The following is a 26056-nucleotide window of genomic DNA, read 5'->3' on the forward strand; positions in this document are numbered from 1 at the left end:
TTAAATAATATTATTTCAAAATTTTTTGAGACAAGGTAATTATTCATTAAACAAAACCACAAATTGCATCCAATACTGTCTCAACACTTTATTTCTTATTAGTCCAACGTTTCGGCTATTCCAGCCATCTTCAAGGACATCTTTAATACAAATCTTCTCCTCACATTAATTTATAATTTTTATTGCAGGCTATTCTGCCCAGGTCATTTTCTTATTTTAATTTCAAACCTATTTATTTAAATTTTAAAACCATTAACTTTTCTTTTTCTTTATAAAATTATCCACAATATAAAATACACCACCATATAACCAGTTTGTTATATGGTGGTGTATTTTATATTGTGGATAATTTTATAAAGAAAAAGAAAAGTTAATGGTTTTAAAATTTAAATAAATAGGTTTGAAATTAAAATAAGAAAATGACCTGGGCAGAATAGCCTGCAATAAAAATTATAAATTAATGTGAGGAGAAGATTTGTATTAAAGATGTCCTTGAAGATGGCTGGAATAGCCGAAACGTTGGACTAATAAGAAATAAAGTGTTGAGACAGTATTGGATGCAATTTGTGGTTTTGTTTAATGAATATTTAGCTACATTAATTAAATGGAGATGTAAAAACAAAAACAAAAAAAATGATAACTACGTATTTGTATAACAAAACAAATTAATTTCGTTATTTTAACTTCTGTAACATATTTTTCAATATTAAATTTTACAATAATTTGGTCAACCAAAAGAATATAAAAAAGATCTTCTAATAAGCCACTTTACATACTCATGTAAACACATTACAAGCTCTTTTGCGAGTGCAGCAGAGCGTATAGGATTATAACGGAAACCTTGCTTATTAAAGGATAGAGCCCTACAGGCTACCTAAAAGGATGCTAAATGATGCACCAGGAGGAAAAACACTAGTTCCATAAAATAATTTAGCAATTAACTTGGTACAACTGATTTATGTGAAATACACACAGTTTTACTGGAGCTTTCAGTTTTTTCAATGGCGTTTGCGTTTAGATTGGATATTTTTTAGCTAAGAGGACATTTTGAGATTAAGAACCATTTCTGAAGCAAAAACATTAAGGAGATTTTGCCATATGCTCTTGATTCAAGAATTAAAGTATGCAGGACATTCTTGAAGTGTTTTCGAAAGAACACAAAGAAGGATTCCATTAGCCACCTTCCGTCTCCATAAAACCATCATAATACACTGTACATCATACATTTATGTATTTGTATCAAATTACAGTTTAAGAGGATAGTTGAATGTGAGTTTAAGTTCTATTATAAGAATAGATTAAAAGTGAAAATAAATAAAAGTATTTTATGGATGAATAAAAATCAGATAAATGAAGCTTAGATGCACTCTATTAATCATAAAACAGTAAACAAACAAAATTATTCTGTCCTTCTGTAGCAGTCACAAAAGAGCATGTATCTGAAAGGTACATAACTAAGACAATCCTGTCTCCTTTTCCTTACTCTCTAACATCTTTATGTGAATGTTATATATATCGCATTTACAGGAAAGGGTAAAGGGTCCTAATGTCATACAATAAATTCATCCAGCAGTTTAATTTTGTTTACAACAATATACAAAAAAAAATATCAATTTTCTTTAACAGCTTATACTTTTGGTTTATTTTTAAAACATAGATTAATTTTATGATTACATTCAGAAAATATGAAATGAATTCAAACTCTAAAAAAAAGTTATTGTTTCTGTTTCACAATTAAAAGAATTTTAGGTCCATTCGTTGATGAAAAGGTAGTTTAAAGATTTCAGGTGTTAATAATAATTTAAGATTATAATTATAGGAAATACTTAAATATAAAACTCGTAAAAATAATGGGACATAAACAGAATGGATTAAACTTATCAAATAAAAGATTCTTTACAGCTTCAGTGCGTTTTATTTAAATCAAATTGACCTAAAATACTCCATAAAAGGATACCTTAGTTCAGTATTTAGTTAGAAGTGATAACATCATACATCAATAACATTCAAATTGGAAGCTCTGAATGAATTTTAACATTTGTGGTAGCTCATCAACAAAAAAATAAAAAATAATTCATTCTACTTTTGGATCAGTCAGGGATGAACAAAATTCTAGAAATAAAATTAAAATAATTTTAAACATTAAAATTATTTTACTATAACTAAAGTTTATTTTCCTTATTGTTATACATTAAATGAAATAAAATTGATTAATATAATTTTTGCATTTCATAAAAATGTAGGACAATAATTTTTTTTCAATCAAAATTTCTCAAACTGCATTTTTTATAAAAATATTTTCGAGTTCATTAAAGGGCTGACTCTAATAACAATAAAAATATGAAAGTTTAAAATTGTCACCAGAACTCTGAAACTTTTATTTTATTTGTTATGTTAATTATAACTGTTTAATAATTTTTTATTCAATTTGAAAAATTAAAGAATTAGCCCATTCCTAATCTACTTGTATAATTTTTTTTTTTTTTTTAAAGAAATCGAAAGAATATAAGTAAAACACAAAAATGAAATAATGGAGATGATTACCACTGTTGAGCTATTGTTAGAACATAATACTGTCAAAAGGTAAAGAATACTATCGTGCGAAAAGCTTTTCGAAAATGATTTATTTATTATTTAACAAGACCAGCAAAGGAGTGAAATTCGCTAAGACAAAAGCTTATTATCAGGTATAATAATATTACACAAACATGATAATTTCGATATATTCGAATATAAAATTCCCATCAAGGAAAATCAAATACGAGCACTTATGGAAATAATACTAAACCATACAAATATTGGTCTTTGGAAAGAAACAATGATAATTATATACAATATATTTAACAGTATGATACATTCCTTTAATCTTATTTACAATTATAATGAGTCTATATAATTATTCTAATAATTAGAATTTATTATCAAAATAAAGCTATCAGTCATTTAAAAAAAAGATTAATTAAAAAATTGTGTGTAAAGTTACTTAGAAATAAACATATACAATATAAATTCAACAACAAACTTAATAATATTCTTCTCATGTAAATTGATTATAAATTAACTAATTTCACTTATTCTCCCATTATATTGCTACTGAACGTCACAACCTGGTACAGTTAATAGTAGGTTTTTTTTGGTAAATATGGTTAATGTCATACGTAAACATATTGTGCGTATGTTACATTATCGCTTAATCATTAAGTTATGACTCATTTAAGGTGTTCTAGAACTGAGAAAAGCAGGATCGACAGATGCAACTTTAGCAGTAAGAAAAGCGTGCATGCAGAAGAGGAGAGCTTGCAGATTACTGCATTCCAGTTCCTAAATAGAAAAAGGAATAAAATATAACTGTTTTAATATAAAAAAATTAAATATGACTTTTATTTTTCAAACTTTAAAATTAATGTTTTATTATAACTGTTATTTTCAGCTGTTCACTGTTTTTTTCTTTTACCGGATGAACCCACAACAAATACCCAAAATACTATTATTACTCTTTGCACTGTCTTATTTACGACTTTGCTATCTGTGAAAACATTAAATAGATGAAATAACAAATTGAGCTAATATCTACAAGGATTTTAGCAAAATATTTTATTTTAGATGACATTATAATTTAAGCATATGACTAAAATGCTATATTGATAAAAAAGTACATATTGAAAATAGGGTATAAAACCCAAAGTGTCATCAGCTAGGAGGAAGTCGAAATAAAGTTGTGAGAAGCTGCTCAACTGTGTTGAGTTACTAATACACGGTATACTGATCAGTCAGATGATAGACAATATTAAAAGGGATGAGAAAACATTATTCGTGATTAGTTGAATACATTTATTTATTTATTTTTCCGCCTTTTCCCTATTTGACTCATAGAGTTTAAAATATCCAGCTAAGGTCTAATATAAATGATGATGCAGGATTCCAAGGGCGTCCAGAATAATGGTTTCTGCCATGCTTTGAAACTAGTTCCCTTTAACACCTAGTCCCTCCAAAAAATTACTTGTTGCAAAAGGGATGGTTCCTCTATTTCCGAATCAAAGCCCTTTCACTGAAAATTGTCTCTCGCCAAATTCATCTGTATAGTCATGGCATAAATGTTCTCTTTGTCTGTATCTTGTCACTTTAATCAGAATTATTCCTTTCGAATCTTATCGTAGGATCCACTTTTGGGATGCTTCCTTTTCTGTCGCACTAAACACAAGAATGTCCACAAACCTTGTAGGGCCCTAGTTATCTATTCAATACACTCCCTAATAACATGTATACTTTTTCCTCTCCAACAGTTCGGTTATTCTCTAATATTGTGCTGGTGGGTGACAAGGAGCATGTTAGGATATTTTCTCAGTACATGAACTGGGTGCGGTTTCTGACTCTTGGCCACAATTGTGGCAGAGGGGTCAACATTATTATGTAACTTCCATTTGATGTTCAAAGAATTAAAAAGTAATACATCGACCTGTTGGTATTTTTTTATTTGTTACATATTTTGGATTACATCTCAACACAAATGCACTGGATACTTATCAACTTTTTTTATGCTCAAGGGGATAGATGGAATAAATACATTTATTTTAATAAATGAGAGTATAATGTTATTATTTATTTATCAAATGAGAACGATTGAGTACTTGCCTTTGTTTCAATGCTTTTTGTCTCCACGTCTTGAAAATGAAGCTTAAGCTTACTTTTGCCATCATCTGAGGATCCCCTAAGCTGAGAGAACTTGTACTGCCACAGAAACTGCCTGGAAATATTATCAAAGAGAGCGAAACCCATGTTCCAGTCGAGTGTCAAGCCAGCAAGTTTACCTCCAAATGAGACATTAAAACTTTTACTCTGGAAGAAAAATTAAAATTATATTGGTCATACTGTAAAAAAATAAAGTTCATAGTAACTATAAAAAAAAAAATTAAATCTGCACCGCTACAACCCATGAAGTGTTAGGGATGCAGTACTTTTTAAGGAAGTACTGTTACTAGAACAATGGTTGTGCAAGGAGGTGATTTGGTCAAATTCACACTTAACCTCCAGATTTTTACCCAATTAATGGTGCCCATTTTATGAGGATGGGTGGACTCTGAAGGGCTCTAGAACTAAAGGGCTTAACCACGGCTACAGTGAAACAGAAAATAATAATATGTATAAATGAATGACCGTATTTTTCAAAATATAAAGTAGATGATTAGGGATACGGTCCAAGAGAACAAAAATTAATTAACAACTATTTATTTTCCGAGGTTTCGAGCCATTTTGTAGAGCTTCATCAGAGCTAAAAAGATACAAAAATAACTAAACTGGATTTGTCTTACCCCGAGCTTTATCACGGCTGCACAAACAGAATTATGCCAGGAGCTTTCTATCCTCAAGAGTTCCTGCCTAGTTTCAACAGAGAAATACCTCGACTCCTGACCAGAAGTTTGAATTAGGAAGCAATGTTGCCTTTCATCAACGTTTTCGGAATCTTTGATAACCCTCAGCATAGATTGGTAAACTTTGAAGACTAAACCGCACTCTTTCCAATCTCCCACGTTCAACTGAAATGAAAAAAAAAATTTCTAATTAATAAAAAGAGGCATGAAGGAGTATTTTCCATCAAGTTTCTAAAGGAATTGGAGGGATTTTTGAAAAAAAAATCTTAAAAATGAGACCAAAATATAATTTAGATCTAATTAAACTGAGAAGGGTTGAAAAAAGTGAAAGGGACCTCTTCATTACAAAGCAAAACTTATAACTTTTTCTTCTCTTCGCTCTTATAAATCTAAAGCCAAGGGGCAAGTTTGGCTTCCTGAATAGTTCTTCAGACGTCCCTGCCGCCTGAGGTCGTCCTCCACATTATCCAATTATCTTCTTGGTCTTCCTCTTCTCGTCACTTCAAAAATTTTGCTTTGGAGCATATTTTTTAATATTATGTCATCCAGTATCCTCAGAACAGGCAGGGCAAAGCTTAATTTTTCTGTATTATTGTATAAGCCATAGAGCTCATTAAATGTTCTTATCCTACATTCTTGAGTTATTTCATTGAATAAGGAGCCAAATATTTTTCTCTTGAAGACTCATAATGCAATTGTGATGGAAATAGTAAATTGCCATGTTTGAAAGAATAAGTGTAATTAATGTTATATAAAAGTAAGGTTATAATAATATATAACCTTACTTCTGTTTTCCTTGACATAAGGATGATTTAAAAAACCTCAAATTGAAAATAAGCATTGTTAGTGGCCATAATCCTTGTACACTTATTTTAATATTTTATTTTCATTATTTATTTCAGATCTGAGGTAGATAAAAGTATTAACACTTTCAAAAATGTATCCTTCTATCACAAGGTTATGGGTAACACTTGAATTACACAGAGCAATGCTCATATCATATCATTCAGTTTTGTATCTTTTAATTTCAAGGACCATATTTTTACTTTTTGTGTAGAGTCCATCGAAAATTTGAGTAAGGGTTTGAACACTTGTAGCCAGAAGACCCAAATCATTTTTATATGCACAAATTTGACAATTTGAATAGAATATGTTTTCTTGTGTATTTATACTATTTACTATTTTATGTAAGGCTAGATTGAAGAGAGCAGCAGACAGAGTATCAACCTACTTTTTTTTTCTATCCTAGGAGAGGAGTAAACGTGAGAATTTTCAACATGTCTGGATATTACTATTAAGCAGTGCATCATTCCAATCATTTGAGACTTCAGCATAGGTCATCAGTTTTCACTGTCCATTGCTGTTGTCTTCCAATTTCTGACACTAAGCAGTTTACTTGCATCGCCAGACACACAGTCTTGCTAGTCTTATCATTCGTCTGTTTCCATATAGTTTTATTCATAACTCATTGTGGAATTGCATTATTGTCCATCCACACAACATAGGCCCTACCAACGACAGTGCGATCTTGCAAGTCTGATGAATTGAAACACATTCAGGTCATTAAATAACTCCTTAATTTATATATTAGTAATTAACTGTTTAAGATGTTATTTTACTTTAAGTTTCATTTTTTAGTTCTGTTCATTATTTGGTTATAATTTACATCTCAGTAAATATGGTGAGTGTGTTCTCTTATCTCTTTCGCCAATGTTTGAATATATATGACAAAATTTAATGCCACACAATAAAAAATAAATAAATATATATTTTGTATATTTATTCTTTAATCTTGCAGTGTTTTTTAGACACCACCAAATATGGTTTGGTAGAGTCCAAATGCCACAGCTGTTAGTATGTGAATACTGATCTACTGAGTGACTTGTAGATTCTTATTTTGGTCTGCTTCGACGATATGCTACTACAAAAATGTCTTTGGAGGGAAAAGTTGTCCCGATTTCTCCTGCTCTTGCTCCCGAGTTCTCCTGTACTATGTAACAAGACTGTACACATGCATTTTGTATTAAGAGTTTTAATTACGAGGCCAATATTTGCTTTTGATAATCATAACCTTATTATTGTAAGATCTTTTACAATTGATATAGAAATCGTAAACTACAACTGTGTGCAGTAACTTTTTCAATAACATTTGCCAGAGTTCGGATATTTTATCAACAGATGATTATTTATGCCTAAATTCATATAAATAGCCATTTTTGTTTTAAACTTTAAGAAAGTTAAGATTAAAACAATAAAGAATTATTTATGAAATTACTCTGATATTGATCTTACCGGGGGTGAATCAAAAAGCATGACATCAGTTCCTTTTAAAGTTAAAAATCGAGGCCTATAATTCTGCCATGGCTGGTTATTGTTGAGTATTCCCTCATTCACCCATCCCATGTATTCGATACGTTCTGCTGCTGGGAAATTTCTGTTATATAGCTTCATCTATGAAAAATAAAGAAAATTTAATAAATATGTATTATTCAAAATTGTATGATATAATTGATAATATAGTGCTTGTAGGATGTTAATATAATGGAACATAGGAGTAAAGAATCTCAAGAGTTTTTAAAAATTTGTAATATCGTTGTTCATCATCATCAAGGTTTAAATTTTTTTTTTAATGAATCTCACACTTGTTTATTGGCCTCTACAAATGGATCATAAGAAATTCAGCCTCGTTAAAACAATTAATATACCTGATATGGGAAATAATAAACACATGATTATTAAAATAGTATGTACAGTCTTATTTTAAGACATTTATATACACAGATTAAAACAATAATATACTACTCTTGTAAATTACTGCAGGTACATTAGTTACACACGGAAATTACATTTAAAAATATTTACATAAACTTAAAAATATATTCTGTAACCTCAATATTTAATGCTATTACCCCAGACAACACATACAATGCACTTTAATTATAAATTGCTAGAAGCTAAAAAGAAGTAAATTATTTAAGGCAGCGTAATTTTGCTATTTGTAATTGTTTGGTTCGTTAGAAATGAACCTATAATGTAATTTGATTCAATTTTAATTTTAATGCCTAGTTTTTTTTAATTCATTGAAATCGTCCAAATTTGGTATTATATGAATTTATCATCAAATATCCAGAATAAAATTTGGCTAATTGCAGTGGAGAAACCTAATTCTAAAAGACTTTTGATGTTTAAAAAATGCATATAAAACAAATATGCAATTGCGAAAAAATCTGGATCCTGGCTATAAGGCAACAATGATAAACAAACATTATTATTGATAAGAACATTAATCAGTGTCGATACTAATATAAGATAATAATTGATCAAAATTAAGCACTTTTTTTTATAGATGTACAAGAGAACCAACTCCATTATTTTGTGAGCAAAAAAATATTTTGCTATTTGAACAATAAACATTTTCTTATCGTGGTTTGCAGATTCCAAAGTAAGTTTAGAAACTGCAGTATACTTTATTTATTCATGGTTTGAGTAATTCACAAGTATAAAATATAGTTTAAAACATTTAGAATTGTCTCAACCCAAAATGGTTAATATGTACACAAAATTGAAAAAAATCAAACTTTTATTGGGGGAGATGGTAAATATGTGGACATAGATGAAAGTTTACTATGATACTCAAAAGTATAACATTGGGCACATTCTTCCTCAACAATAGGCATTGGGAGGGATTTGCCATGAAACCAATGAATGTTTTTTGGAATTATTTAAGAACAGATCAGAATCCACATAGTCAGAATTAATCAAAAGAAGAAAACATCTGAGAAGTGTAGTTGTATACAGAAGGCATACATGAATTCATACAGAATGGGCTACAAACATCAGACTATAGCATAAATATCACATTGTTGATCCAAATACATTAGCGAATATGCAAAAAATTGAAAGATTATGGGTAAATATAAGAAGAAGAGGAACAAATCTGAATTTCCTAGAATCTTATTTAGCAGAATTCATGTGAAGATCTTTTTCTCAAATTTTTGTAGATATTAAAGAGTTTTGGTTGGAAATAAATAAAACTTAGTTTTTTTTTTTTTTACATAAACACATGTGTTTTTATTATTTTATTTTAATAATCTAAGAAGTTGCTATACTATAATTAACAAGAAACAAATAAGCAATGCTTCATAGATGTAATTAAACAAACAAACAAACTGGAAATACAATAATCAAACAGTCTGAAATATTTAATGAAAATGCAAAGATATGAAATAAAATATATTTACTGACCTGCAAATGTGTGAGCCCCATGATATTATCTGTGATATACTTGAGCCACTGTGAAAGGATAGCAGCATCATCACAGTGCACAACTCCTGTACTGGAGCCGTTCAGTCCGCGCACTTCGAAAGCATTTGGTCTCAGTTTGTCAGTTCCAAAAATGTATCTAGTCACATAGGCCATCATCAAAGGAACTGGAATAAAAATATTAGTGAATAAAGATAAATTCTTTTATATACATATTTCATAAATATATGTATAATAATTACTAAATTCTTTTGGGTTAAACTATTATACAGTTCATTTTTCTTTGCTACTTATTACACATCAATTATATTTTACCTATAGGTAAAAAATATACTGGAAGAAAACAAAAACGTTATATACCATAACAGTTTTGAAATAAAATAAAATGCAGAGCTTTTATTGATGAATATTACAATAATATATGTTTGGTTCTTTTATGTTTATATTTACGAGTTAATGTTGTATAATTTTATGTTTCAGGTATTAATAGATATAAAAAGTTAAGGCAAGATTGAAAGAAATTATTGATCAATTTGTATAAATGTAAACATACAGTGTCTATATCTGAATATATGGAATATAGGTGCAGTACTTTGTAAGTACCTAGAGATCTGTTACTAGACCAATGGTTGTTCAAGGAGGTTATTTGGTTATAATTACACTTTGCCATCAGATTTTTATCTAATTTACCCTGTTTATGAGCCTAGATGAACCCTGAAAGGCTCCTAAACTAAACCCACAGGGCTGATCCATGGAGCCAACAGAAAATAATAATCTTCCACAGCTAGAATAAAAACCCTTGAAGTTAGTTGCAAAGTGCCTTACCACTGAACCATCCGCTATCACACTAAAAATTATATGATATAAATACAAAGGGGCCTAAATAGTCTTCTGATTGCATTTTCCTTACAAATCATTAACAGTTTTCCTTACAAATGTACGTTATCCCATCATTTGAAATTACCAAATAAGTAGATAAGAAGTTTCCATTTATTTTATAAACAAAAGAACAGTAAAGTAAACAAATATACAAGATATAAAATTAACAACAAAATTAATTTGGAAATCTTTATAACCCATACATTCTTTTACCAAATTCAAATGTTTTTTTTACTATTGGAAACACAAGTTTCTTTCTTCTGTTAGCCAGATATGAAGCCAAAAAAAAAGTCAATCACATATATTTAAACAATCCTCAATACCGAGTACTATATCTCAAAGTCAAATTGACCAAATAGTGTCTGAATTGTATTATTTGGTATATTTTAATATGTTCACTATAAAAATAATGGTCAGTTAAATGTATGTTAAATACATACCAGAGATTCACGAAATATCTTTACATGATGTATGAAAATGGCGTTCATTTTCAGTTTTAGTACACCAATAAGCGTAAAGATGAGCAAAAATTATCAAATACAATTTTCAAAAGATTGTTATTGTAGATATGTGCAATTAATTTAAAAAATCTAGAATTTAATTAGGAAATGAATGGATGTATAAATAGAAACAAAATATATATAATAGGTTTTGTTAATTTTTTCAAACGATACATCCAATAAGATCAAAATAAGTTTTTGAGTTCAAGTTTTCGGACCTAAAGTACTATAATCAAGATGAAAAAATAGGGAATGTTAAATACTTTACCTGAAATTAAATTCCTATCCAAACAATAAATATTTTATTTATGAAAAAACTAAATTAATAAGAAATAAGCCTGTCTCTGTCCTGTATTTCTCTCAATTGGTAATATATCTATGTTATATAATTAATATTTTATATTATTTAAGTAGTAGGTTTGGAAAAGAAAAAGAAAGCTATTTTTCAAAAAACATTTAATGAACATTAATGTATTAAAAATATATTGTAAAATAACTTATTTTTGTAAAAATTGAGAACAGGCATATACTATTCATTATTTCATCAAAAATGAATAATGAGTAAAATCATAAATGCCATGCAACAAATGGTTTTAACATCACTTCTGCCACTTTCTGTGAGAAACTAATATAATTTTAAAATAAAAAATATATAAGAAAACTAAATCAATTGTAAAGAAGTAACTTGAAGGAACAAAATATAATTGATTCTATTCCAGTATTATTAAATTACCTGTTATTATATCAACCCATCTCGTTAAAGTGGTTGTCCTTGAATCTAAAGAATGATCGGATGAGCCGTTGCATTTCCATCCATCATTCTCTTCTGACATACAGCCGTTATCAAGTTCACCTTCCTCTTGATCTGAAAAAAAAATCAACTTAATACATAAAAATTATTTAAAATAACCTAATAAAAAAAAGTCATGACTTAGTGCTTATATAAATTATTTATAATTGTAGCTACTCAGTTATTCCTATGAAAATGAACAGCTCTCTGCTGAGACTAATTAGTGGCATGACTGTGACTCAAAGTACAGTCAGTTTTGTCAGCCAATAGATAAAATAATTAATGAAAACTATGGGTTAAGATTTTAAAAATCATAAATTTAACCATTGAAAAAACCAATTATGATAACGTTTTAATACCTAATTTACAAAAAATATATAAATTATGATAATTATAAAAATAAACAATTTAGGATTAATAATCAGGTTAAATACCTTATACAGTCTCATAATCATTTTTTTATTAATACTTATCCGGATAGGGACAATATGTGTCCCTATACAAATATATGTGCACCATATTCATCTCTTAATTTTTGTCTCCATTTTTTAGGATGAAATTCTTTCGAATATTCATTGTCTCTTTTTATTACGGAAGGAGAGACATCCACAATCGAGCACAGCAGTTATTCAGTATAGTCTGTTTAGCTGAAGATGTCTCTCCTTCCACAATAAAAACAGAAAATTAATTAATATTAAAATAAATTATAGTGATAAATTTAATCATTGAGAATGACAACTATGATAACATTTTAACACCTAATTTACAAAAAACATTTTAAACAAAAAATATATAATTTATAATAATAATAAAAATAATAATTTAGGATTAATAATATATAAGGTAATAATGCTTACTGGGGGGGGAGGGGGTTAACTATATGTGTATAGTACCATATACATCTCTTTAATTTTGTTTCGATTTTTAAGACAACATTCAATTCAATATTAATTGATCATCTGTTTTTATTATGGAAGGAGAAACATCCTCAACTGAACTCTGCTGTTATTCAGTAAGTTTAGTTAGTCAGTAGATGGTGTTGAGGTGAGGATGTCTTTCTTTTTATGATAAGAAGAGACCATGAATTAATACTCAGTAGAGTACAGTGATGGAATGAGACACTAAAAGCGTTACTACATTGTAACATGCGCTCCACCCTTCTCTATGTCTAACGCTATACCTTGTTTCTGACTATGTTTTTATTTAAAAGAACCCTTATCCTTGACTGGAATAAATAAAGGGCAATTGATGATAAGAAAAGAACATGTGGAATAAAAATTTAATATTTATTATAAACGAAAACCTACTTATAGTTGAGGAGAGTTGAATACAGTAAAGCAGCCTCAAGACAAGTGAACGATTATTTCCAACTCTTTTCATCCTAAAGGTATTATTTCAATGCACATAATCCCTACACTGTACAGATCATGCCCGCAATAATAAAATTATTAATCATATTAATTATTAAATTATTAAGCCTTAAAAATTCAAATATTGAATATCAAGTTTTTGCTCCTGAGTGTATTGAGATGGAAATGAAAAATTCTAGTATATATCAGAAAAATAGTAGGAAAGAAAGATAATAATTTTTTCATATCACGAACAATAATGTGAAAAAATGTAAATAGCGGTATTAAAACCATTTCATTTTGAAATTATTACCCAGAAATGAAATTCATAATTAAATCATAAAACGAATATTAAAATATGATTTTACTTTTCAAATGATTTGAAAAATTATTTAAATTTTAGAAGTAATATGGTGATGCTGGATATGATGGAAGAACCTAAGCAAGTAATTTCTCATTCACTGGGTTGGAGGAAAAACCTGTTAAGATTCAGAATGAAAGAGTAGAAAGCCCAAGACACTTTATCAGTGTTAATGATATTGTAAAAAGAAATAAATAAATACTGAATTGAAAAATAAATGAATAATTTTTAAAAATAAATAAAATTCAATGGAGTCGTAGTGAGAGTATAACTAGAAAAGTTAGGTGTAAATTAATAATATTTTTATAATAATTTTATTTTTATACTCATTTAAATAGGTAATAAATGAGTACTCACTCGCTTTCTGTAAGAAAGGTGTGGCTGCTCTGTAGTGTTTGACGGTCAGCATAACGATGTCACCAGCGTTCCTCAGTATATTGACAGCTTCATCATGCTGGCAATGTGTTATTAACTCTCCATTGACTGTAACAGATAAATATACATAGTCAATCTAATTCTGAATATGGTTTTTTATTTAAATTGATTAGTATGTGTAAATATTAAGATGATATTGGTGATGATTCACAAAAACTGTAGTCCTGGAAAATAAATCAAAAGACCGAAAATGTTTGATTTTTCTTTCAAATGCAAACTCCTGGAACACTCAGGCTAAAATACATTGCTAATCTATTGAATAAACATTCCTTCCTGTCCCTAATTGAAGTGCTCAGGGACCTTAAAGCAAATAAAGAAACAGACAACAAAGCTCCTGAAATATGGCAATCTAGAACAAGATATTCACAACTGATAAAAACAGGCAAATGAATGTATATACATTAAACTTGTAAAATGTGTTATATTTTTTTACATTGCTCAGGGTTTTAAAAATAAGAACTAATTAAGGAAGGAAAATTCTTCGGAAACTTTAAGGGGAATGCGGGAGACACAGAAATAACAAAATATTTTCACTTACTCTTATTTTAAACCATAATTAACCCTCATTCGTTCCTTTCTCATTGATAGATTTTTCCAAGTAAACCACAATGGTTCCTATTCATCCCTCTATTCTCAGTCTGCTGGTGTTCTTCAAGGTAGTATCCTTGATCCCATCCTCTACACCGTCTATACAGCTGACATTCCAACCAATCCTAACACTATCCTCACCACGTATGCCGATGACACATGTGTGCTTGCTGTTAATAATAACCCATTAACTGTATCCCAAAATCTCCAATCCCGTATCACAGCCCTTGAAGATTGGTGTCGTAATTGGAGGATTAAGATAAATTCCAACAAATCCCATCAAATCACCTTTACCCTCCGTCATAAACCTACCTACTGCCCTACAGTTTCATTTAATGATGTTACTCTTACCCCTGTCGAACAGATCTGCTACCTTGGACTACATTTGGACAAGCGATTAATCTGGAATCCTCACACCAGACTGAAAAGACAGGAAACTGCATGTCGATTTAGACTATTACAGCACTTACTAGACAACGGTCTAAACTTCCAACACATTACAAAAGACTGATCTACATGACTGTAATAAGGCCATTCTGGACGTATGTAGTTGAGCTTTAGGGCTCCACTAAACCTTCGAATTCCTCTCGTATTCAATCCTTACAATCCAAAATCCTTCGTAAAATCCTCAATGCTCCTTACTTTGTCACAAATGAAATCATACACAAAGACCTTAATGTTCCTTATGTAACCGATCCAGCCCTAACCAGATATCATTCCTTCCATTATAAACTCTCTAACCACTCAAACCTCCTAATTTCTAATCTTGCATCCTCTTCCATTCCTGACAATCCTCCGAGGCGCCTGAAAAGAAGATGGCCACGAGACCAGCTAATGTAAAATGTCATTAGAGTGCTACCAATAGGTAGTTTCTCTACACGCCTGTAACACTCCAATTTAACTTAGGTAAGATTTACTAAATGTATTATAATGTACAGTTGTAAATATCAATAAATAAATATTTTAAAAAAATAATAATTAACCCTTATCAGCTAGCTTTTTATACCTGATCCTCGCTAGGTTGTAGATGGATCTGGTAAATATAGCAAAAAAAATTCAGTATTGTAAGAATAACATTTTATCAAAAATAATCAAATAAAATAAATCAAAAATTGTATCCTTATTAGTCTCAACACTTTTTATTTCAACAGTCCAACGTTTCGGCCATTTCAGCTATCCTCAAGGACATCTTCAATTATAATTTCTTCCTCACATTAAAATTTAAAATTTGTTTTGCAGGCTATTCTGCCCAGGTCATTAATTATAAGTTAAAAACCTATTTTTTTATCTAAAATCATAAATATCTAAATCTTCTTATTTTAAAATTATCCACCAAATCACTACCATATACACAAACCATTTATTGGTAAATGTATAATAAATAAATAAATAAATTATATTTAATTAACTGTCATATGTCAAATATTAATTTATATACAATTAACATTGGTAAATGTATAATAAATAAATAAATAAATTATATATAATAAATAAATGGTTTGTGTATATGGTAATGATTTGGTGGATAATTTTAAAATAAGAAGATTTAGATATTTATGATTTTAAATTAAAAAATAGGTTTTTAACTTATAATTAATGACCTGGGCAGAATAGCCTGCAAAACAAATTTTAAATTTTAATGTGAGGAAGAATTTATATTTGAAGATTTCCTTGAGGATGGCTGAAATGGCCGAAACGTTGGACTGTTGTAATAAAAAGTGTTGAGACTAATAAGGATACAATTTTTGATTTATCTAATCAATAATTACCTGTCTCAAGAAATTGAAATAATATATTTATAGTATTTAATTTTTAAGATGTAATTTGAAAATAGACAATTTGAGGTCCAATTCATGAACGTTGTGAAGTTGTGAGGGTCTTTATAAGAGAGGCGGGGGGGGGGGGATTGTTCTAATATCATGTTAATATTTATCATGGATCGATTGGTATGCTATGTATTTGAACAGCATGGCTAAATTAAGCATTTCTCTCAACATTAATAAAGAAGGACGTATGTACTTACTTAAGAGCTATTTCTATTTTTTTTTTTTTTTTTGTTTTTTTAACACATTGTAAAGATAGCATCGAATATTGACCAAATCTCTGTTGAATTCTATCGACTGGATACGGCCGGGTGGGGGTTGAGTTGTTAAAGATTGCGTAACCTTCTTGAAGGCGTTGATCAAAGACACCTCAAGCTATGGATTGCTACTTCAACCTCCAATATTTCCAAACTAATATTTAATTTTAAAAGCATTTATCTTCTACAAAAATTGATTTAAAAAATATATATAGAATGTCCCTCTTCTTTTTTTTTCCATTTGAAAAGTTGGAATTTGACAGTTGTGTTGTTTTACACATTTCTAGGTTACACTGTTCTCTGCAATAAATAAAGGATTGAATCATTGTTGATTCTACGTGAATATTATCCGAAGTTAAATCGATACTGTCGAAATTCGACTCCGAAAGAACTCAAATATCGTCACTGATCGGTTTCTTCGCAGTCTTGTGGTTTCTTTACAAGATAACCGTCTTAAATTGCAAACAGGCGATAATCTAAACAAAACGAAGACAATAACACCAAGCTAAGGTAAAAGATATTAAATTTACCTTTTATATTATAACACAGAAGTCGGTTTCGATAACTGTTGCCACCATGATTGTAAAATTGACAAATACATTTAGCCCGGTTATATATTTCCGTTTTGTCAGCTTGTTGTACTTATGGTATATATGTTTAATCTGTTGTAATATTGAAATATAATATAATGTTATGATTTTGAACAAATTAAACTTCTTTTTTTAACAAATAATTTCAACTCGATTAGGGTTACTTCTATATTCTCTGTAATTGGAATGAACTTGAAAATTTAGTTTAATTTGCCCAGCTTTCATTTCACTGAGGGAAAAATATTTATCATCCTTTGACGACTTGAGCCAATCCATAAATTTTCTGTTTTCTGTTTTTTTTTGAGCTGTTAAACCCAAAAGAAAGATTTATTTTTAATTAAATTTTTTAATGACCTTTCCAGTTGACTTTTCAATCATAATTTTTTTTTTGTCTTTTGTTTTTTCTAATTAAAATAGCTTTTACTAGTTAGTTGATTAAAATACTTCATTGAGGCAGGGCTTTCATTGTATATCTGTGCTGTGAGTTTATGAAGATCCCGTTCAAGGACAATTCAGAATGAGGAACTATTAAACATGGGGACAAGCTGTTGGGGACTCCCAGGCAGTCTACTCCATGTTTTTGAGTATTTTAATTAGTATGTCTTCAGCCACTAAGCGGAGACTCGATTCTCAAACGCCCCTGTGCCATTGTTTTGGAGTCTATTGTCAATTTTATGAGGCACAAGATTTGTGGGTCACAGCTACTGTTTGGCCTCCGAGCCTTTGAAGTAGAGTATTGCGAGTGGCCATCACTCACCAAATTGTCACCAGCCTTTCACCGTTTGAACGAAGGTCCAATCTCTTCCATCTTCGGAGACATCTATTTTTTATTCGATATGCGCAAATCGACGGGCTTTTATTCGTCCATCTTCTGTTAGTGACTTTCTTTTTGTTATTGTCAAATATCCAGTGTTTTGTTTTTTATTCACTGCGTAATATTAGAGAGTTAATTATTTTATTTTTTTAAAATTTTTATATTAAGGCATCATAATCGTCCATCTCCTTTGTTTATTATCATTTCTTTAATTAGAGAAAGGACCCTTTTGGTTTGTATATATATTTCATTTCATTTGTTTATATTTAATATCATTAAATTTGTGTGTCAACTGGAAAGCATATTTTCTTTTCGGTATCTTTTTTTTTTTTTTTGGACCTCCGTCAATTATTAAAATCGAACCAGCAATTATGTTTTTTTTTTCTCTTGAGTAGAGGTTAGTATATTTTCATTTACGAAAAGCCCCTCGCCTCTACAGCAGCCACATCATCAAAATGAAGTAAATGATGATATATATAGTTTAATATATTTCTTCAATCTCTTTAAAATAATGAAATTATTTACATAGCATTCTCATTGAATAGTCCCGCAGCCTCATAAATTGGGTACCGTTAGTTGGGTTAAAATCTGGTGGTCGAGCGTGATTCTGACCAAATCACCTCCTTGTACAACCGTTAGTCTAGTAACAGTACTTCCTTACAAAGTACTGAACCCCTGACTCTTCATCGGTTGTAGTGCTACACATTTGTTTTAATATTTAAGTATTTTTCAAAATGTTTCAATTAACTTTTGGTTCATCACGACATTTTAAGATTTTTTTAATTATATTATTTTTGTATTTTTTTTTAAATACAAAATATATTGATGATCTGTAATTTATTTATTATATGTGATTATATTTTCTTATTCATTTTTTTTTAAAATATTTTCTATGTACCTTAATTTCAAGTTAAAAAAAGGTTTATATCGTAGATAGTATTTTTAGTTAGATATATTTTTAATAATACTATTTTATTATCTCCGTATATTTGAAATATAATATTTTTCTGTGAATATATGTGTAGTTTGTTATATTTTATTTTTAATATTTTTTCAATTACAAAATATTTTGATTTTGTAGTTTATCTTTCTCTTTTATTTTTTTAATTTCTATGTATCTTAATTTCAACTTAAAATAAAAATTTAAATTCTATTTTTAGTTGATTCTATTTTAATAAGTATTATTTTATTATAATTGTACATTTCAAACACATCAAGTTTTTTTTTTCTAGGTAATTAAGAAAACAAAACAGAAGTAGTTCATTAGAAATGTAGACTATACCACTTATGGTTTTGGATCGGCTGGTATAGTATTTCCCTGTGATGCTTGCCCATTATGTAGTAATATAAGATTGAGATGTAAAAGTCATGTAATTTATATACGAGGAAAATATGTTTTATTCAATAGTTTTAAAAATAGACAACCATAATCAGTATTAATTTATAAATCTGCATGATGTTATGTACATCAATATATAAATATAATTTATATTATGAACTGCACTGATGGTTAAATGTCATCGAGTCAAGCCAAAATGTAAATAGGAGATTTCATTAAGCCAAATCTTGTAATTATTCAGAGAAAACAGTAAAAATTATTACACAATGGTTTATTATTTGAAATAATCATTTTATAACATTATTAAATTAAAATTAATCTAATATCTGGTGTTTTTAGATTTTAGTAGTTGAGAAGTTTTCCTCTATATTTGAAAATGACTTTTCATGCCATACGTATGAAAATCTGGGTATAGTATACGGTTTATTTTTATTTGAGAGTTTTTTTTTTTAATTCGATTTTTGAATTCTACATATTTTAATACGTAAAATCTCAAAATTTGAGGAGATGGTTTTTTATTTTTTGGTCGAATGCATATTGAAAATATTCATAATATTTATGTTATTAATGGTATAAAGTCAGTTTACATCGAATGTGAGGATATATATGGATTTTCTAAGCTTTGTAATTAAAACCATTATTATTTAATCATAGGGTATAGAATTCAGCTTTTGCCCGAACGATGGGCAAGCAAAAATAACTCGATAATTAATCAAACTAAGACTTTTTTCACAGCTTAATAACAATAAGGCCCCATAAAGAAAAACTGTGAATGAAATATAATTATTATTATTAATTATAAACATAAATTAATAATGGCGATCATAATGGTTCAACATGATGTTTCTGCCGAACTAACAAACAAATTTTTTATGGTTTAAGTCAATTGTATACGATGGGGTAAATGAAAAAAAAATGTATAATACAAAATTTGTCTAGGATCAAATTTCCAATTAAAATTCTGTCCCATTAAAACGCTACCCATAACTTGAGTAGTCTCGAACGGCCGAAAAAATCTTAAATACAATATCCCGTATTCTAAAATGATTTTATTCATTACTGTTGTTTTTTTTTCTTTCGAATTTCTGCACTGTTTGAAAGCAAATTGTCAAAACAATAATACTACATGTAACCAACTTATCCTAAGCAAAGTGGTTGGGTCAAATTTTCGTTCCGTGGGACCGCCACGAAATATAAGTCAACCCACCCAGGCTTTATTGAACCGGCGCTGTCGCAGAGATGTGGTTGTTAAGGTAACCTCTAAATTCCCTCAGCGACAACGGCCTCTAGGAGGCTGGAGAGAAATTAACAAGAATAATGGGACCACCCTATGTATCATACATTCAAAATATCCATATAGACATACCTTTGATGATGGCATCTCCAACGAAGAGTTGCCCCGTCTGGTCGGCTGCCTGTTCCTTGAATATCCTGGAGATGAGGATCGGCAACTTGTGTTCCGCACCGCCTTTGATGCTCAGTCCTAGGCCACCCACTTTCTGCCGCGTCACGCCAACGATACGCACCTGTATTGTTTAACAATAATTATTATTTTTCATAATGGTTACAATAAGAAGAAGTAATTTACTATGAATTCAGTTTAGTGTCACTTTGAATGTAAGGTTAACTACAGGGGTGTCTTACTCTCTTTCAAAAGAAAAACTGAAGCCAAAAAATGAAGGGAGTTGACCACGCCCTCGGCGATCATATTTATTAATTATTGAACAGAACAGAGGGCTACTGGTGATTGGTTCTTAGTCCTCAGCCACGCCCCTGTTGTTCAAGACACACTTCTGGACTTCACAATTTCTGGCAGCTCACCCTTTCCTCTAAACTGTTTTTTTTTTCGTGATATAAATAAATAATAAAATAACTGAAATATATAATATATATATTACCCTTGAATCGGAGGGAGTAGGCCTGACATTGTGGTTAGGAGGGGTCGACTCTTCCTTCTGCAGCTTCAAGATCTCCATCGACAGCTGCAGTCGCATTGGTGTCGGCCTCGTCTTGCCATCGCTCACCTTCACCATGCCGCATCTCACCTGCGCAATAATAATCATCTATTGTTAATTATGTATTATTTTTTAGTTACTTAGTTATTGACACATAAAATAAAATGAAAAAGTTTTTTTTATAAAATAATAATAATCCATTACTTTTGTCACTGAAGACAAAGAAAACAGTTAAACAGGTGAAAACTTTCGTGCGTGAAAGCAGCTTAGCTCAAAAAAACGAAAACTCCTGCTAAATTGAAGGCTAAAGCCTTCAATAATAGCGGATAGGTCTTATTCCAATTGAAATAATGGGTTTTTTTTTTTAATCTTCCTCTACAAAGTATTTATATTTGAAATAATTAACAACTCGAAATTTTAAAAAGAATGAAAAATGGATAATTATAAACTATGAAACGACTTGGTAGAAAACATAAGGAGAAAACATATTTTTTGAAAACACATTTCTGGAAATAAGAGGAGTAATATAGACTTATTATATACCGCTAGAAAGCGAAGGTTAGTAGGAAAAAATTATATGTAACATATAAAGTCGTTCAAGGTTATAGATAATGACGAAAAGCGGATAAGTAAAAGGTCTCTTCTAACAAGGGTTTTTTTTGTTGGCACGTCGAATGAAGGATGTAATTTGCTAAGAAAACATAATTTCTTATGATCTTTAATCCATTACTCCCTCATTACCGATTTCTATAATCCATTCTCCTCTTATAGTGCAGATCTTGGCTACCTAGGTTATCCATCTGACTGACCACATCAGTTCTAGGGCAGCTTTTCTCTCTGACCACTAGCCATCATTACCAGAAAGTAAAATCAGATCCTAAGAACGATCTGGAATACTTTCCCCATCCAGATCAAACACCTAACCATATGATATAAGTCGCCACAGTGAGTTTCTCCAGGGAAACATGTTCGGAAGATTACGTGGGAACTACACACGTCTCCTGCGCAAAACAGTTCGATGACTAAACGAAACTACACACGACTGCTTGCACTTCATGTCACATCTCAAACTACAATAACTAGAAAAAAAAATCGAAGTCTGGAAAAGTCAGAATGACACAATAAAATAAATGCTGGTCATTGACACCTTGACGTAACGCATATTAGCTATAATAATTAATTTATATAATTGTTTTTTTTACTTTATTTATTTTATTCACAACTGTAAATAAATTTTACAACGAGCTAATGAGATGTATAGAAAAAAAAATTCATGAAGGTAAAGGTCCTCCAATGATACATCTCCATTAAAATTGAAATTTAAAAATCAATTTAAGAGGTCCCTATTCCAGCTCCTTCCTAAACGTCTTTTCGTATCTGGTAAGTCTCGTGTTGATAGGCCTTGAATTAGAGGATAGTGTGCAGTGTACGGGGCTTCGGGTGTTCTAAGCCCGACTAGGGGTTCCCCGTACACATATTATATCGAATTTATTCATATTTTAATTTATTTATATCATGTATTTGTACTTATATATTTATATTATATGTATTTATATTATGTATCTCTATCGGTTCTGAAAAAGTATGCGCTATATTTAATTCAGCTTTTTTATGAACCATTCCACCTTATATGTAAAATAAAATATTACATGATAATCACTTAATTATTTTTTATGTCTAGAGCTGACACAATTTCACCTTTTTGAACCAATATACAAAAACATTTTTTCTCGCCTATCGTCATTAAATTTGGTAAGGTTGATATGTTGCGACTGTTCACTATCAAAGCGTTTCAATTGAAAGTTAAAAGTGGTAGTTAATGCGGTTTTGTTAGTCCACTGGCATTATTTGTATAAACAATTACGTCAGATCCAGTGCGACATTAATATTACAACAGTAAAACAGTTGTGATATTGAATTCTGTCATGACTGTACATAATAGTTACACCATGATAGTGGCTAACAATTTTAACGGAAAGTATACACAATAATTTATTAGCCCATCTTACATCTAAAATAATTTATTAGAGGATGATCACTCAAACTTTTTTTATATATAAGAGAGAAAAAAACTCCTTTAAAATTAATATTGTAGAAGCAATATATATTTCTGAAAACAATAATTATACAACAGATTTTTAATCAGTGTGAAAAAAACTATATCCACCAGTGAAAACAATAATCTCTTCAGTAGTTGTTCTGACCAGTGCCAACTTTCTCCTTTACTTCCTTCATTTATAACTTATCAAGAATGAGCTGAGGAGAACGACTGCTTCTAGAAAGATTAGGCCTTTCATCACTGACGTTCATAAAAACTGATGTACTTAAATAAATAGACTTTTAAGAGGTAATTCATGATTTTGCTAATTAAATATCGAGAAATATACCAATTGTAAATGTTTTTCTTGCCGAGATTTTTTACTTTTTAAATATTAAATAGAGAGCACGGTGGCCACGGGGTAAGGCGCGTGGTTACTAACTCCAAGGACCCGTTCGAATCCAGCTGGGGAGAAAATTGTTTTCTGTTACACTGTAGCCGTGAGTCAACTCTTGTGGGTTCTGGAGCCCTCCTGGGGTCCTCCCAGCCTCTTAAATTGGGTACCCTTAATTAGGTACAAATCAGGCCGTCGAGCGTGATTCTGACCACCTCACCTCCTTGCACAACCGTTGTTCTAGTAACAGTACTTTTTTACGAAGTAGAACCCTTGGCCCTTCATGGGTTGTAGCGATACAAGTTTTAATTTTTTTAAAATATTAAATAAATTATTAATTTTAACAAAGTTCTTCAGAAAATATTTTAGGGTAAGAGTTAAGATACATCAAATCCGAAAGGCACCCATATCTTAAAGGACTTAAAGACGCCCATGGTTGTCAGCACTTATTATGAGAATTTGGAAGAAAGCCTCGGCGACGAACTTCTGCACTTAACCGAACTTCTAAAAACTAATGTAGCTGCAGTTACTAACAAGGAAAAGCATGAAGTTTTAATGGAAAATTTATTAGAGTTGTGTTTCCCAATGTAGAAATAGTCTCAAAATTTACCTAACTTTGATAGTTATTTACAGTTCAACATTTTTATTTTCTAACATTAAAACGTCTATAAAGTGAGGTGCATGGTGGACTAGATTGTCATGGTAACATTATTTAAATGAATATGGAATGTAGTATTATTTGAAGACATATTTTATTTCTATTATTATATCTAAACTGGCTCACGTTAATATGAGAAAAGTTGTGTTTTCATTTTTTATCAAATAAAGCAATGCGGTCAAGGTGGTATTTACTTTGGGCCCCACACTGGTTTAATTCCGCCTCTATATGAATATGTATTATTTATTTTAAAAAATAAAGAAGCAAACCTGAAAGCAAACACTATTTTTTTAATTAATAGAAAAGTCACTTAAAAAACTAGAATCCTCTGAAAACAGATATTCGGGAATCTTCAGAGGTCGCCTTGGATCCATATGAGCTTAAATTCGGTACGAAGGGAGGACGAAGATGTGGTCTTCTGGTTATGAATGACAACCCATTTCGAGCGGTCACCCATCCAAGTAATGACCACGTTCAGTTTCTATAAAGAATATCGTACCCCTTTCCTTTCCTTTGTTTATATTTTTTCATAAAGACCAGTCAGAAAAGTTATATAAATGTATTAGCAAACACTAGGTATATAACCCTGAATCAATCTTCAAAGTCGTGTTTTCGATAAGGATACCTTCGATACTAAGCAATTTTATTTTTTTATTTTCATTAAAAATATGACAATTATGTTTTAGTAAAACAACTGTAACCGAATGGACCTCTATTCCTGGGACCTCTGGAGGATATCCAAGAGATTTCCTGGAATCGGGAGACGGTGCTGGAGTGTCAAACAGAGATAGGCCAGTTATCTGATCTCTGGAACGAGGACGGCGGATTATCCAGGACTGGTGCTGATCTGGATCAGCAACTACCTCAATGTATGAGTAAGTTTTGATCTTTGGGGTCATGGAATGGAGTGAGAATAATTCAGCGACATAATTTTTAGAGTATAGAATATTTTATTTATTTTTTTACAGTCCCTTTATGTTCTATATTGAAATTCCTTGCTTATGAAAATTCTTCTCTTTTAGCATTATCATATTTTAAGGAAGAATGTTCTCATCTCTTTTTATTCGTAGACATATGTTTCTAATAAATAGGTTAAAAAAAGAAATTAATTTTCAGCATATGATTTCCAATAATAAAATTTTTAATTAGCCAAGAAAAAAAAATTAAACTTCTACGTCCAAATTTGAAGCGTGATATTTCAAGGTTAAAGCGGAAACCAACCCATTTTATTATAAATAAAATAGCATACCTGGAATCCAATAACATAACCATGTCAATTATAAAAAATTGTTGCAGGCTATTGAAAACTGTTAAAAATCATAAGTATAATAAAAGCTGTTTTCTGATAAATTGTCCTTGAAGATGGCCGAATTGGCCAAAACGTTGGACTAATAAAGAAATAAAGATTGTTTTGAGGCTTAAAGTGGATAAAATTTAATTTATTCAAACAATCAGACTCAAGAAATATAAAATATTATATACATAAGACAAATTTTCATTTTTATATATTAGATTTCGTATAGATGCACATATACACTTTGAGCTCGTTGCGAGTATTACAAATTATATGATTATATAATGGATAGAGAGAGAAATGCTTTATTCATTCATGCTGCCCAAATACATCGGGTTGCTACATTACGCAGCATACTAA

The 26056-nt window shown here is 30.0% G+C and overlaps 1 protein-coding gene across 2 annotated transcripts in view; it reads right to left on the reverse strand.

Moving 5' to 3' along the window:
• Positions 1–902: 902 nt before the first annotated feature.
• Syn2 (Syntrophin-like 2) overlaps positions 903–26056 on the reverse strand; it is a 227035-nt gene continuing 201881 nt past the window's right edge. For both annotated transcript variants that reach the window (XM_014433774.3, XM_067049077.1), the window contains 9 exons: positions 21256–21402; positions 20724–20883; positions 13869–13994; positions 11745–11876; positions 9615–9799; positions 7662–7820; positions 5310–5534; positions 4633–4836; positions 903–3321 (listed from right to left, as the gene is read on the reverse strand). In XM_014433774.3, coding sequence (XP_014289260.1) covers positions 3214–3321; positions 4633–4836; positions 5310–5534; positions 7662–7820; positions 9615–9799; positions 11745–11876; positions 13869–13994; positions 20724–20883; positions 21256–21402 — 1446 coding nt within the window. In that variant the 3' untranslated portion in view covers positions 903–3213. The remainder of the gene's footprint in view (positions 3322–4632; positions 4837–5309; positions 5535–7661; positions 7821–9614; positions 9800–11744; positions 11877–13868; positions 13995–20723; positions 20884–21255; positions 21403–26056) is intronic.

The sequence above is a fragment of the Halyomorpha halys genome, unplaced genomic scaffold (assembly GCF_000696795.3).
Source record: "Halyomorpha halys isolate HHAL.00 unplaced genomic scaffold, Hhal_1.1 Scaffold1265.1, whole genome shotgun sequence".
Taxonomy (NCBI): Eukaryota; Metazoa; Arthropoda; class Insecta; order Hemiptera; family Pentatomidae; genus Halyomorpha; species Halyomorpha halys.